The sequence below is a fragment of the Acaromyces ingoldii genome, assembly GCF_003144295.1.
Source record: "Acaromyces ingoldii strain MCA 4198 unplaced genomic scaffold FA10scaffold_3, whole genome shotgun sequence".
NCBI lineage: Eukaryota > Fungi > Basidiomycota > Exobasidiomycetes > Exobasidiales > Cryptobasidiaceae > Acaromyces > Acaromyces ingoldii.
In genome coordinates, this window is record NW_020290249.1 from 173,266 (window position 1) to 187,026 (window position 13,761).

Below are 13,761 nucleotides of genomic sequence, written 5' to 3' on the forward strand. Positions count from 1 at the left end.
TCTCCACCCTCTAATGACCAATGATAACATACCGTTCGCTTCTCTCTTTATTTCTCCTTTCTCTCTCCTCTCATCCCACTTACTCGACACCACAGACACACGCAAATTTGTCTCCTGGTTCACTCTTTGCTCTTCGCTACTCTTATTTCGACTTCTCCTCTCACCCCCCTTTTTTTCTTTTTCTCTCTTCTCATTTTTCTCTCTTCTGGATGAATCGTAAACCTCAATCTGGCGTTATACATTTCCTCCTCACTGATGGAGAAGAAGAAGAAGGAGAAGAAGAAGAACAGTGGGGAAGCTCAAGCATAGTAGTCCGTCCTGCCGCCCCACTCGTGGTACTCCATGAGCTGCTCGGAGCTAAACACGCGCACGTCCTCCTTCCACGTATCTGCATGGGTCCGCTTAAAGTCGCCGGCGGCCTTTTTTACCGTCGTGCTCACGGGCACGGGGCTGTCGTTGTGCTGCGCGACCGTCTCGACGATGAGCTGGGGCATCCACGCGGGCACCTCGTACGGGAACGCGGCCAGGAGCGCGGTGCTGCCGAGGATGCCGCTGTGGAGCTTGACGAGCTGGTCGTTGAAGTTGTCGGCGCCGCGCTTGGGCAGCCGCGTCGTCTGGACGACGTCGGTGAAGCGCTTGCGGAGCGTGTGGATGAGCTTGCGCTGGCTGCAGCGCACAATGCCGCTCAGCGTCGTCGCCGCCATCTCGCGCACCTCGAGGTGCGGGTCGCGGAGCAGCGCAAAGAGAACCTCGATGATGTCCTGGACGAGGCTCGGGTCGAGGTAGAAGAGGTTCTGGAAGTAGACGACCTGGAGGATGGGCAGTGCGTCGAGGCGGGCGCGCCAGCTGTCCTTGGAGTGCACAATGACGTCCAGCAGCTTGCGCACGAGCAGCGGCACAAAGGCGGCATCGAAGCGGTACGTGGCTACACGGACAAGGACCGCCTTGGCCACACGCGAAAGCTCGGCATTGTCGTGCAGCTCGGCGCAGGCGAGAATGGTGGGGATGAAGCCAATGGCCTGCTTGGCCATGGTGCCATTACGAAAGTCGGCCAGAGTGATCGAGATCCAGAGTAGCGTCGTCATGGCCACCTTGTCGTACGTCGACGTACCCTGTGATGTCGGGATCCGCTCCGCACGGTACTCGGCCAGTCTTGCAGCAAGCTGCGAGAGCGCGACCGAGTAGTACGAGTCTTCGTCTTGGCCGCCCCGAAGGAGCGTTCCATTGGCGGCGGCGCTCGCAGCCAGGAGCTCGTCTACGGATCCGAAGCACGGGGCGACCTGGAGCAGATCGAGATCGGCGAGCGACTCGCCAATGATGGTGCGCACCTCTGCAAAGTCGTGTGCGAAGTTCTCGCTGTACAGACGCACGAGCTCGGGAGCCCAGGCGGTGAACTTGGAGTTGAGACTGAGCATGACGCCCCGCAGCAGGTTCTGCGCCTTGGCCTGCTCAAAGGGAGACTGCGTCGTCGAGTCTTTGCCAATCGACTCCTTGGCGGCGGTGACGACGTAGTCGACGAGCTTCTTGGCGCGGCGTGGGTCCCGATTGTGGAGCATGTACTCGACGCACATCTGCCACGCTGGCTGGCTGTCGGGGGTGCAGCCCTTGAAGATCTTGGGCAGCAGCGCATCGAGCCAGGCCCACAGCTCGTCCTGGTGCAACGCCGGCCAGTGTTTGGACCCTCGGTAGGCACCTGCCACAATCTCTGCCGCAGCTCGGTGCTTGTGCCTGTCTCTTTCCCCGATGTACGCTTCGACGCGCTGGCGGACATGACTGAGCATCCCGACACCGTAGATTTGGAAAATAGACTTGATCAGGTTGATCGTCTCGGCGGACAGGTAGTCGCGCTCGCTCTCCTGCGAAAGGTGGCCAAACAATTTGTCCCAGTGCGAGTCCGACTGCAGCACCTCGCGGACTGCATCGAGTGCCGCCTGCGACGTGGGATCCCACTTGAACACCGGCTCGTCGCCCGGTGGGACAGTGTAGTACGTCTCCTGGGAGCCCCAGACGAGCCAGCCCTGCGCGCCCTTGTCGCTCAGCTTCGTCTTGTCCTCTGTCGTCGTCGTCGGCTCCTTGAACTCGCGCAGGCGCTCTTCGACCCACTGCTTCGGTACTGGCTTCGGAAGAGTCTCGGTGTGCTTCAGAGGATGCTTGGTCGACTTGGACATAATGAGGTCCTCTTCGGTTGCGCACACGGTCCGGAGCTTGATGTGGTAGAGCACCCTCGTGACAGCCGTCTCCGCCACGCGCCGCATGCTCTGGTTTTCCGAGATGAGCTGCTCGGTCAGATAGCGCGCCGCATCGGCGTCCAGCGGCTCGTCGCGGCGCATGAGCACGCGGAGCAGCCGAGCAGCATAGATGGCAAAGCTCCAGTGCGTCTTGGGGGCCGTGGCCACCTCGAGGACGCTCGGCCGGAGCGACTGCACCATATGGTCAATCTGGGCTGTCCGTTCGGCCCTTTTCTGCGACACACGCGCGAGTAGGGCCTCGTCGCGCGGCAGCGGGCTGCTGGTGAAGTTGGCCTCGACGAGCCGGGCAGCCTCGAGCAGGGCAGGCGACTCGATGGCGTTTCGGATGGTGCACGGCTCGGCAAAGCGGACGACAAAGTCGCCCATGATGCCCCTTACCAGCTTCTGAATCGAGGGCTTGGGATGTCGCTGGGCGTGCAAAAAGGCCAGGACGTAGTCTGCGGAGAAGCGGGCGTCGACGATGGCGAGGTTGGAGAAGCCCTTTGCACCGAGGACGTAGAGGGCGCCCTTGATCCGGTCCTCGTTCTTTGTCTCGTTGCGCAGCGTGTCGAGCAGCTTGGGCAGACACAGCGTCCGGGTGCCGTCGTAGTGCTGGGCGAGGACGTCGAGCGAGTTCTGGGCCGACTTGCGGATGCCCCGGTAGTTGCTCAGCGAAAACTCGAGCACCTGGCCGATCAACTCGTCGTCGAGCTGGGACCGGTGGCGGTGAAAGGAGTTGAGCCGGCCCCTGCTCGAGTGCGCGTAGCTGGCGGTGCGCAGCCAGTAGGCGCGTGGAAAGGCCTTCTGCTTGGCATACAGCTTGGACACGTTGCGAATGAAGGCGATGCTCGCCGAGTGGGCCTTGTAGTCGTCGGCGTCGAAGCTGTAGGACGTCATAAAGGAGCGGATGGAGCGAATGAGGAGGCGGACACTGTCGATCTGGTCCTCGGCCCCCGAGTCCTGCGTCGTCTGGGCCGCGCGATGGAGCAAGCTGCCGAAGCGGCGGCGGAAGTCGACGATGACTCTGTGCCGCTCATCGCTTTCATCCGTGAGGAGGAAGCCAGACTTGAAGCGGGGAGGCGTGGTGAGGAACTCGGGCACGTCGTCGCTCTCCGACGCTGGTGCTCCCCCACCCAACTCGGGCTCCTGGACGAGGTGGGCGACGGCACCGTGGGCATATCGGATCAGGGTCAGGTAGCGGCAAAAGTCGTTGGACCAGACCTTGTCCCTCGCCCGGCCCTCGCTGACGAGGTCTTCGACGAGGGCCATGCGGGGCACGACGATCTTGTCGAGAATCTCGAGGCCAAAGGCAATCTCGTCGTCGGTGGGCACGTGCCACTGGACCTTGACGTCCTTGGACTTGTACAGCTTGCCCCAGTGGAGGTGGCTGTTGGCCTGCATCTCCTCGCTCGCCCACTCGTCGGGGTTGACGAAGCGGTGCTCGGCGGGGTAGATGTAGAGGAGGGCGTGGAGGCAGCGGAGGACGAGGCGCGAGGCAAAGGTGAAGCCGCGCTCGGACTTGGCGCGCGTGCAGACGAGGTCCATCAGCTCCAGCAGCTCGCTCCGGTGGGGCAGCAGGGCCGGGCCTGCGTGGCTGAGGGCGCCAATGACGATGGACATGTTCCAGTGCAGGGCTGCGTCGCTGGCCAGCGGCACGCTCGTGTTTGTCGTCCTCACCGAGCTGGCCCCGGCGTCGAGCTCGGCGCGGATGTTGTGGATGCAGGGCGCGAGGAGGGTGTCGAGGACCTTTTTCGCATTGGCGCGCGCAAAGCAGGCGACGAGGCTGCCCGTGACACGCACGCCCTGCGCCGAGACGGTCGAGAGGCAGTGCTCGGCCACAATCTTGAAGCACAAGTCAAACAGATGGTCGCTCAGAGCACCGCATACAATGTCGCAGGCCGAGAGGAGCGTGCTGATGACATGCTCCTCGCTCTTGCCCCCGATGCGGCCCCCCTTGCCCTCCTCGGGCAGGGCCTCAAAGAGTGCGAGTGTGCGTCGCATGAACGACACGGCCCACTCTTCGAAGCCGGCCGTGCTCATCCTCAGCTGCTCGTCTTCGTTTTCCTCTTCCTCGTCCCCGTCGCCATCGACATCCATGCCGCCGCCGTCCATGTCATCGTAGCCGCGTCTTGCCGGCTGCTTTGTCTTTTTCCCGTTGCTGCCTCGCTTGGCGGCGGGCAGGGCCATGACCTCTGGCCGCGTGAGGTCGTCGATCTTGACGGTGAGGCAGGAGAGGAGGATGAACATCGACGTGGCCATCGTCTTTATGCTGTCGTTGAGATCGATGCCTGGGATGCAGAGCTGAAGGAGGGGCACGAGGTGCTTGCCGCCGGCAGCGTAGTTGTCGCGCGACACGAGCGGGTAGGAGAGCGTCGAGAGGGCCGTGATGATTGACGAGGTGCGGTGCGTCGTCTCGAGGGCCTCGAGGCTCGAGTAGGCGCGGTCCAGCACGGGCGGCAGGACCATGGCCGGCTCGAGGAGGGCCATGCGCTTGAGGCTGGCCTGCGACGCAGCAATCGTGATGGGGTCCTTGCTGAACATGGAGAGCAGGCAGACGGTGCGCAGCAGCAGGCAGAATTCGCGCTGAATGTCGGGCGTGAGTCTCCAGGGCCCGGGCGTCTTGCACTCGGCCTTTTCCTCATCCTTTGTGCGCTTGACAAACTCCCACGTCAGGTGCTGGACGAGGCTCGAGAGCGAGATCTGCCACATGCCCCAGTTGGACGGGTGGAAGTAGCCCTCGGTGGCCTGGATGAAACGGGCGAGGCTGTCGAGGGCCTTTGAGCCGGCGAGGAACGTCTGCTGGTGTGCCGCCGGCGGGGCCGCGTTGAGCTCGTCTGGGGCCTGCCTCACCGGGGTGCCCGTGCCCGTGCCGGCAGGCGTGGGTGCGACGCTGGAGCCCAATGCTGAGCTCGGCGGTGATGGGATCGAGTCGCGGGCCATGGAATACACGATGATGGTGGCAAACGACTGGATCCTGTCCGACGGCTTCTTCATGCGCAGCGTGCCCGTCGACGCCGCGGCATCTGCCCCGGTCCTGAGCGAGGCCGATTGGGCCATGAGGGCCGCATTAGCGCTCTTGTTGGCTCCCACAGGCAGGCCGGCCGATCGCAGGCATTTGGCCATAATGAGGGCAAACTGCTGCTCGGTAAAGATGCCCGCATCGCTCCACAGGCCCTGCTCGCCGCTCGAGCTTGACTCAGCATTTGCGGAGGCATTCGCATTGGCATTGGCACCGCTCGTCTCGGAAGAAGAAGAGGAGGCAGCTCGCAGCAAGCGCTCCTCGATCTCGTCTGCATTGACCCCCGTCTCGGTCCGGGACCGCGGGGTGGAGAAACGGGGATCGCTGACGTGCATTTCTGCCAGGCGGGCCAGGAGATCGAGCATCTGGTCGTCAAAGAGGCTCGACGTGAATGTCTCCCAGAGGCGAAACATGACGGGCAGCCATCGCTGCGGGTGGCTGATGGGCAGAAAGTGGACGAGGAGGGCCTGGGTGGCAATGACGGAGTTGAGGTTCGATCCGTCCATGCGGGGGAGAAACTCGGCGAGCATGTCCTCGGCGTCGTCTGGGTCGAAGAAGCGCTGGGCGGCCTCGGCAAGGTCCAGGAGGCACTCGCCAATCGGCGCGACGGCGGTCCGGCGCTGCTTTGGAAACAGCTCCGCTTCCAGCAGCGCAAACAACGGCTTCCACGGCAGCACTAGGTCGGCAATCGTCAGCTTCTTGCGTGATCTGAGCGAGCGACAAAGGAACAGATCAGCATTTATAGACCTCGTCGCGCCTGGAAAAAGATTGATCGGGACTCACGCAAGCAGCGTGATGCACATCCTCGCCGCCAGCTCCCGCAGCCGAGTCTCGAGCCCGGGAAGAACAGCAAGCTGGTAGTAGAGGCGGGCAAGCCTGGCCCTCGTGGGCCGCTGGAGCGGGTATTTGAGCGCGAGGAGGCACTGCAGCTTGTGGTTCCAGTAGACGAGTCCGAGATCGAAGCTGTGCGTTGGCCGACGTCAGTCAACTTCTCTTCCAACACTTCCTCTCTTTCAGGGCTACCCACTCCTTTGTCAAGACGCAGTCGACAAGGCGTCGCGCAATGTAGTCGACCCTCTGGTCGAATTCGTCGAGCGTCTCGCAGGGATAGGGCAGCACCTTGACCATGTCCAGCATCTCCTCGCGCTTCTCGGGCTTGGCCCTGGCATGGATAGGCGAGTCATGGCCGGGCAGATGCCGCGCCTGGGAGCCGCCTTGGAGATCATTGAGCACCTCGATGTCCTCGTCGTCTTCCAGGTCCACGGGCTGCTCCATGGGCGAGTCGACCTCGAGCACCTCGTCGTCTTCCACGTCGGCCATCGTGGCTAGTGCTCTCTCTCTGCGACCTCTTTGTGTGGGAGTGCGCAGTCTATTGTTCTCTCTTTGGGTCGGTTCTACTTGTCCATTTATACCGAGTGAGCAGTCTTAGTCCTTGTCCTGTCCTGATCGTTGGCAAGTCGGCGAAGGAGGAGGGGGAGAAAGACGCGTAAGCTGTGCTGTGCTGTGCTGTGCGCTGCTATGCTCCAGCTCAGTCCGCTGGCACTGGCACTCACGCTAAGCCCCCTTTCACACATGCAAAAGACGCCCTTCTGCTTTGGTATCGCTGAGCCCGATGACGACGCCCTTCCTTCCGTCGGTGTCGAGCCCAACACCCTGTTGGATTAAAATAAAAATAAAAATAAAAACGCGCGGCCTCCACGAACGAAGAGCGGCGCCGAGCGTCGCCGTCTGGCCTGCTCGGGACTCGGAAAGGGAAGGTCTTCTGCACGGACCGTCGCCTGCTTCTGTTCGCAAAGCCTGGCCTGGCGACGCCTCACGGGACCAGACCAATGTCGACGTCCAAGGTCGTCCACTGGCCCACTGGCGGTGGTGGCTGGGCGGCCGCCTTGACAAACTTTGCCAAGGCACCCAATCCCGTTGAGTGATGGCTTGAAGCAGAGGAACGGAGGGAGATGGAGGGTGCTTACAGACTGATTGTCTTTCGCAGCAAGCGACGTTGCCTGCCGGCGTCTACTTGAGGTCTGACGAATCGACGCTCACCATCTTCGACGGATATGCCAAGGCCAGATTTCACTTTCTCGTCCTGCGTGCGTCTGCCCCCTCCTTCCCTTCCCCGAAATCTTACGCTTCCCCGGCTGATGTAGATCTTGCTCAGCTCGGATCCCCTTTCACCTCGATAGAAACGACGAGGCGAGCGCGAGCAAAAAGGCCGCTCCCCAGCTCGGACTGGCTGGCAACGGCAAGCTCTCGCTCGGCTCCAGCGGTCCGTCGGGTACGGTGCCCGCGTCTCATCTCGCGTCGCTCAACGACCTCCTGGCGAGTCCCCACGCCGGCGCGGTCCTCTCGAAGCTGCGCTGCGCAAGCGAGCCCGTGAGTCGCCTCTGCCCTTGAGCACATTTCAGACAACGCAGCGCCTGAAATGAGAGCTCGGATCCAGGTCGTCGCGATGATAGAGGACGAGATGCGCCACACGGTCCTGCCCGGCGCGGCGGAGCCCTGCGGCGCGACCTGGGGCGTCCAGATCGGCTTCCACGCAGTGCCCTCGATGGAGCAAGTCCACCTCCACGTCTGTGTCTGGGCCCTCGCTTTCCTCCAATCATCTCACTGAGACTTGACCGTCTACACAGATAATCAGCCAGGACCTCGTGTCGGACCGGCTGAAGCACAAGAAGCACTACCTCTCCTTTCTCCGCCCTCACGGCTTCTGGCTCGACCTGACCGACGTCGAGGCCCTCGTCCGCAGCGGCCAGCGCCGGCTACCAAAGAGTAAAGTACACTACGAGGCGCTGCTGCGGGAGCCACTGTATGCATACACTTCCACGGGCGCACGACGCGAGTTCGCAAGCATGCCTCGGCTCAAGGAGCACCTCGAGCGGGCCTGGGTCGACGGTCTGACGAAAAGCGCAGAGGAGGCCGGCGCACGGTCCACCGCCAGCAAGCGGAGCAGAAGTAGAAGCTCAGGTAGAGAAGGCGAAGACGTACCGCAGGGACAGCGGCGCAGACAGTCTAGCTCGGCCTCAGAGACGGCGTCCGAGAGAGATTAGATTGAGGGAGCGCATGTAATTGAGCGTTTAATGAGGAGACCACACATTCAGCAACCACAGATGATGGTCCTCTGCACAAATTTGGGCTCTCTATCGTAGCCAAAGAACTCTGTCCTGGGCTCCAGCCTGTTGAGTCGAGCTGGATCAGCGCATAGCCAGCAAGGAGTGAGACATGAGAGGCACACTGACTCTGCTTCAGTAGCCCAAAAGGGCACAGTGGCAATCTCATGGCGTCCACCGCGCTTGACGCCGGCGAAAACGGCCTTGTGGCCATACCACTGTCCCCCTCCACGGTCGAGGATGAGAATCTGTGGCAAGATACACGGTCAGGCATAGCGAGAGTTGCACCAACACAGACACTCACGCCCCACCATCGACCGCCACTCTGGTTGAGCCAGACTCTCTTGCCGGCGTGGTACTTGCAGCTCTTGTCGCGTCAAAATAGCGACGAAATAATCGTCGTCAGCTTTAAATCTCACTACTCAGCCACTACTTTTCTTGTCTCACTGGCCTGAGCACGATCGTCGCAGGAGCAGGAGCAGGCGGCTTCTCCTCCTTCTTTTTAGCTTCCTCTTTTCCCTTCTTTTCGACCTCGACCTTTTCCTTCTTGTCCTCGACGACCGTTGTCTTTTCACCCTCCTTTGTCTCGACTGTTTTTGTCTCGGTTGTCGTCACCGTCTTCTCGTCCTTTTTCGCCGCCGTCTCTTCTGTCTTTGTCTCCTTGACCTCGGTAGTCTTTTCGACGACCGGGGCTGGTGCTGGGGCTGGTGCTGGGGCTGGAGGTGCCGGGACAGCTGGGGGTACAGGATGGCAAGGGCATGGTTGCTGATGGTGCTGGTGAGGTGGGGGAGGGTGACCGGGAGGCATGCCGCATATTTCGCCACAGAGCTCCCTAAGCTCGTCCTTTAACCTCTTTGCTTCTTCTTCCTCCTGCTTCTTCTTTCTGAATGCCGCCATCGGGCATTTAGATTCGGCTTTGCCACCTCCGGCTGCTGCTGGCGCCGCCTCCTTCTTCTTCTTTGCTTCTTCCTCGTCCTTTTTCTTCTTTGCCTCCTCCTCCTCCTCCTTCTTCTTGGCCGCCTCTTCCTTTTTCTTCTTCGCTTCTTCATCCTCCTTCTTTCGCTTGGCCGCCTCTTCCTCCTTCTGCTTCTTTTTTGCCTCAGCCTCGGCCTTGTCCTTTTCCTGCTTGGCCAGGTGCGCAGCCGCCTTTGCCTCTTTTTCCTCGCGCTGCTTCTTCTCGGCCTCTTCCTTCTGACGCGCCTTTGCTGCCTCGTCGCCACCACCACCACCACCACCCCCTCCTCCTGCCGCAGGTTTTGGAGCAGGGGCAGGAGCAGCAGGTGGCGGTCCTGCAATGACGACTCCTACCGGCGGAAATCTCTGCACGATCTGTAGACAGATTTTGATCAATCTCGACTGCGTGATTCCCTCGCCCGACCACGGCACACAGAATTCACATGCCAGAGGAGTGGGTAGAATTGCGCAAAGACAAAGACGAAGCTGGCGAGCCCAAAGACGACCATGAAGATGACGACGGTCAGCGGCAGCGGCTGAGGCTGGACAAATGACGGGAAGGGCATGGGTGGCAGAACAGCAGGCGGCGGTGGCGGGGCCATGTAGACGGGTGGCGCCGGTGCTGCAGCCGGCTGGATGTAGATGGGCTGCGGTGCTGGCGCGGCGCCCGGCTGGGGATAGTAGTACGGCGGAGGTGGTTGTGGCTGTGCGGCGGCGCCGCAGCCTAGGCCGGACCAGGCGCATGCTGCTGCCATGGGCTGCTGACCGAACCAAGCCATCGTTCTTCTACACCGTCGTCTCCTCCTTCTTAAAGAAAAAAAGCAGTGTTCAGATGGGGATGTGGTGACAGAGGGGGGCCTTCAGACAATCTGGACGCGCTGGCATTGTTACTCCGTCCCCAACCCTCCCTTGTCCTTTCGGATCTCCAACTTGGGACTGGTGTAGGTCTTGACAGGCGGGCGCAAGGCCGCATAGCGCACGCGTGCGCACCGTTCCTCCGCGCGCCGCTCTCGTCGCATCTCATCGCGTCTCTTACTCTCTCGACGTCAAGACTGGTGAACAATTGAATTTTCAGATGAACTTCTTGGACGGGGAGACCAGATTAGGAAAAGGAGGACGGTATCGTAGGGTTGATTGAGTAGTAGTGGGCCAAAGTGTTGTAAGGTAGAAAGTAGAGAAAGAAAGAAAGATACTCATACAGGCGACGAAAATAAAGGGCAAATAATCACCACTCGAGCACGGCGTGGCGGCCACCGTTGGGCACGTACTTGTCGATGATGGCCTCGTAGTAGGGCCGCAGCTTGACCGGGTCCGGTGGGTCGTCGCTCTTGGAGTAGAGGTCGTAGGCGTTGAATGCAATGACGTTTGTCATCTTTTGCTCGTCGCCCGGGGCAAAGAACTGGCGGTATTCTCCGTCACGGTGCATGGGGTAGCACGAGTGGAAGCGGATCATGTCGAGCCCGGCCTCGGGGATTGTTGTCTGCGCCTTGAGGCGCCAGTACATGTACTCGTCGTGGCCCCAGCTCAGCATGATGTTGTCGAGGCCGCAGCCGCGCTTGTACATGCCCAGCTCAGTGTTGTAGCGCGCGTCGTGCGCGTCCGGGTTGGCGTCAAACGTGTCTGGGTAGACGCACTTTTCGGAAAACTTGGCGCCGACGACAAAGGTGTCACCGACGACATCCCACTGGCCCTCTGCGCCGAAGAAGCACATGAGCTTGCCGAGGTCGTGGAGCAGGCCCGTGAGCTGCATCCAGTCGGGCCGACCGTCGCGCCGCATGGCCTCGGCCGTCTGGAGCAGGTGTTGGATCTGCGACAGCTCCGTGTCTGGGTCCGACTCGTCGACGAGGCTGTCGAGCTTCTCGATGGCCTCCCATACGGTCATGCGAGCATGCACCTTGCCCAGGTACTTTTCCCGCGCCGCAATGTTGAACGCCACGGTTCTGTTGTCTCATTAGTTGCCTGGCCGTACTTCCTTGATGGAGGACATTGAAACTCACTGCTTCTCGTGCTGCTCGCGGTAGAGGGCCTTGACGTGGTCGGCCGCGTCTTCGTAGTTCCTGAATGCCTCCTTGTCCTTCTCCTCGTCAAACTTGGACTTGGCCGCGCGCCACTCGTCGTCATGGTCGCGTGGCACCGACACGTCACGGTGCTCGCCCAGGTACTCGTTGACGGCATCGACGGCGTCTGACACCTCGTCGAGCTTTTGGCCGTCGGGCTTGGCGTGGACCGCCTCTTCATCAACGGCGGCCACATCGCTGCTGTTGCCGTTGCGGGCAGCGGCGAGCTTGGCCTTGATGTTCTTGACAACGTCCTCGGACTGATGCACAAGGGGCACCGACGAGGGCGCGGGAGAGGTGGCAACGGGAGCCATGATTTTTGTCAGAGATGAGAAGGTGTGTAGACAAAGGCCGGCTCTGACGTGCTCTTTTTAAGGCTACTGAGACGGAACAGGAAAAAAGAGGGAGGGGCAGGCCGAGTGGATTGCCGAAGAGTAGGCCGCTTTTAGGTGATCGACCAGGGGTTGTTTGGCCTATTGGAGCGCCGATAGCACTGGGGTTCTATTTTCGAGGTCCGGGAGGGACTGGGAGCGGGCGTGAATTCTTCTGGCGAAGTTGGAAGAAGTCTTGGCCGTCGTTGAAGAGGGGTGACAGAAAAGGCAGTGATGGACTCCAAGAACTACACCGGGGCTTCTTATATGATGGAACCCTCCCTTGGGACCACCTGGTGATGCCCCCCACACGCACACAGGATGGTGCAAATTGGCCGAAAGGGGCACCGAGATCACCGTCAAATGACCGCATCCTCACGCACACACACCAACACGCACTAGCTGGGCGCCTTCCTTTGCATCTCAGCCACCGATTCGTCGCCTCCCCGTCCCTCCCCCTATCCCCCCACCTGAATTCTGAGTTTTGGCCTCTTGCATGCATGTTTATGACGTTGGAAACAGGCCAAAGGTACCGGTCGGTACCTCGACGGCCTTTTTTCCCTCCTCTTCTCCGCCAACGCGCGCGCTGACGGCGGGGGACAGATAGACACACAGCGTAAAAAGCCCGCGAAAAGGCCGTTTCGGTCAATTTCCCCCTCGTTCGGACGCGCGCGCGCGCTGTGGGCCCTCGCGAGATCGAGATGACAAATGTCTATATTAAATCGGTCAGCTTGTTATTTGCTTTTTGGTCATGGCTTCTCTACCGGCGCAAAATCAACATTGGTAGGAGCTTGCAAGTCGAGGGGCACCCTTGACATGGCCATGATCGAGGGTCATGGTCGAAGGTCATGATCGAGAGCAAGAAGGCCTGTACGATAGCTTCAAGAGCTTCGTCGGTTGGCCATGAGCAGTGCCTTTGACCCAAACCCACGCTCCAGGGCACGCTATCCAGGATGACCTCAATCTGGCGTTCGAGCTCAAGAGAAGGGAATGGACCTTGCGCCTGTGTGATTGATGATGGTACGCTAGCATACATATGAGAACATGTGGTGGGGTAGGACAACCAAGACTTAGAAGACGAGGGCTGCAAGAGAAGGGTGTAAGAACGAGGCAAAGCATAGCAGCGACGATCAGAGGCAGAGGAGACTCACCGGCACCCTTGGTCTTCTTGTCACCACCCAGCTCAAAGTGCTTGCAGCGCTTGAGCGCCATGTGACTCCTGTACTTGCACGCGGTGCACTCGAGACGGAGGACGACCTTCTTGGTCGTCTTTGCCTTCTTGTGGAACACGGGCTTCGTCTGACCACCGTAACCCTTCTGCTTGGCGTCGTAACGGCGCTTTCCCTGGGCGTACAGCGAGGCCTTGCCCGTCTTGTACTGGGTCACCTTGTGGGGCGTGTGCTTCTTGCACGGCTTGCCCTTGCAGTAGGTCCTTCGCGTCTTGGGAACGTTGACCATTTTGCCTGTGGTTCAGCTCCGTCAGTGTCTCTTCTTCTTGGGACTCGTTTTTGCTTTCCCCCTGCTCCGAATCCTGCTGCTGCTGTCGCACTTTCTCAGGCCATCTTCTTTTGAACAATGGCGAAAGATCACCCGCTAGCTCGCCGGGACCATTGCTAGGACAGATGCTACCCATGCACGCCGGCCCCGTCCGTCCTCCCCTCTCCATCGCGGCTGCTCCATTTCCAGCGCTTCGACACCCCTCCCGGGCCTCAGGATGAAAGGGCAGCCCCATCACATCGACGACGATGTGTTCCGCTAGATCTCTCTTCTTCTCGCCGTGATCCGGACACCCTCGACCCGACCAGCCAGCACGTCCGTCCATCCGCCCAAGCGCGTCATGACCCCTCCCTGACCCTCGGTAGTACGCTCCCACAGCAGCAGCAGCAGGAGACGGAGCAGGATCAGCAAGCAAGCCAGCAACACCCACCTTGTCTTTGTCCAGTGGTCGGTCGACTTGAGGTCAAATTCGTGCGCGGCCGTCTCAACCTCGAATCCCACCCAAACGAGCCAACTGACGAGAGCCGCAGC

The 13,761-nt window shown here is 60.7% G+C and overlaps 5 protein-coding genes across 5 annotated transcripts; 1 reads left to right on the forward strand and 4 right to left on the reverse strand.

Annotated features, from left to right (window-relative positions):
* Window positions 1-63: 63 nt before the first annotated feature.
* On the reverse strand, window positions 64-6,710 carry FA10DRAFT_266362 (hypothetical protein). Its single transcript, XM_025521460.1, has 3 exons — window positions 6,275-6,710; window positions 6,031-6,210; window positions 64-5,955 (listed from the first exon to the last, which is right to left on the reverse strand). Exons 1-3 carry the CDS (start codon window positions 6,565-6,567, stop codon window positions 300-302), a joined length of 6,129 nt encoding a protein of 2,042 aa, XP_025377009.1. The 5' UTR covers window positions 6,568-6,710; the 3' UTR covers window positions 64-299.
* A 366-nt stretch (window positions 6,711-7,076) lies between these two features.
* On the forward strand, window positions 7,077-8,405 carry FA10DRAFT_301115 (hypothetical protein; the record flags this gene model as incomplete). The annotated part of the gene is made up of 5 exons (XM_025524939.1): window positions 7,077-7,163; window positions 7,235-7,334; window positions 7,403-7,617; window positions 7,685-7,813; window positions 7,875-8,405. The coding sequence occupies 5 exons, from the start codon at window positions 7,077-7,079 to the stop codon at window positions 8,289-8,291; spliced, it is 948 nt and encodes a 315-aa protein (XP_025377010.1). The 3' UTR covers window positions 8,292-8,405.
* FA10DRAFT_293502 (hypothetical protein) lies at window positions 7,869-10,084 on the reverse strand (the record flags this gene model as incomplete). Its single annotated transcript, XM_025524426.1, has 5 exons — window positions 7,869-8,417; window positions 8,481-8,599; window positions 8,656-8,718; window positions 8,799-9,680; window positions 9,740-10,084. 5 exons carry the CDS (start codon window positions 10,082-10,084, stop codon window positions 8,339-8,341), a joined length of 1,488 nt encoding a protein of 495 aa, XP_025377011.1. The 3' UTR covers window positions 7,869-8,338.
* Window positions 10,085-10,419: 335 nt separating this feature from the next.
* On the reverse strand, window positions 10,420-12,160 carry FA10DRAFT_301117 (putative myo-inositol oxygenase). Its single transcript, XM_025524940.1, has 2 exons — window positions 11,303-12,160; window positions 10,420-11,245 (listed from the first exon to the last, which is right to left on the reverse strand). The coding sequence occupies exons 1-2, from the start codon at window positions 11,674-11,676 to the stop codon at window positions 10,531-10,533; spliced, it is 1,089 nt and encodes a 362-aa protein (XP_025377012.1). The 5' UTR covers window positions 11,677-12,160; the 3' UTR covers window positions 10,420-10,530.
* Window positions 12,161-12,803: 643 nt separating this feature from the next.
* On the reverse strand, window positions 12,804-13,191 carry FA10DRAFT_285533 (putative RPL42B-ribosomal protein L36a.e; the record flags this gene model as incomplete). The annotated part of the gene is made up of 2 exons (XM_025524003.1): window positions 12,804-12,817; window positions 12,885-13,191. The coding sequence occupies 2 exons, from the start codon at window positions 13,189-13,191 to the stop codon at window positions 12,804-12,806; spliced, it is 321 nt and encodes a 106-aa protein (XP_025377013.1).
* Between the last annotated feature and the right edge of the window lie 570 nt (window positions 13,192-13,761).

Bases quoted from the DNA above. Each gene is read 5' to 3' on its own strand.
- FA10DRAFT_266362 (XM_025521460.1), bottom strand. From the start codon at position 6,567: ATGGCCGACGTGGAAGACGACGAGGTGCTCGAGGTCGACTCGCCCATG. The intron at 6,211-6,274 runs GTGGGTAGCCCT...GCCAACGCACAG, and splicing joins GACTGCGTCTTGACAAAGGA to CTTCGATCTCGGACTCGTCT. The intron at 5,956-6,030 runs GTGAGTCCCGAT...TCGCTCGCTCAG, and splicing joins ATGTGCATCACGCTGCTTGC to ATCACGCAAGAAGCTGACGA.
- FA10DRAFT_301117 (XM_025524940.1), bottom strand. From the start codon at position 11,676: ATGGCTCCCGTTGCCACCTCTCCCGCGCCCTCGTCGGTGCCCCTTGTG. The intron at 11,246-11,302 runs GTGAGTTTCAAT...ATGAGACAACAG, and splicing joins CGCGAGCAGCACGAGAAGCA to AACCGTGGCGTTCAACATTG.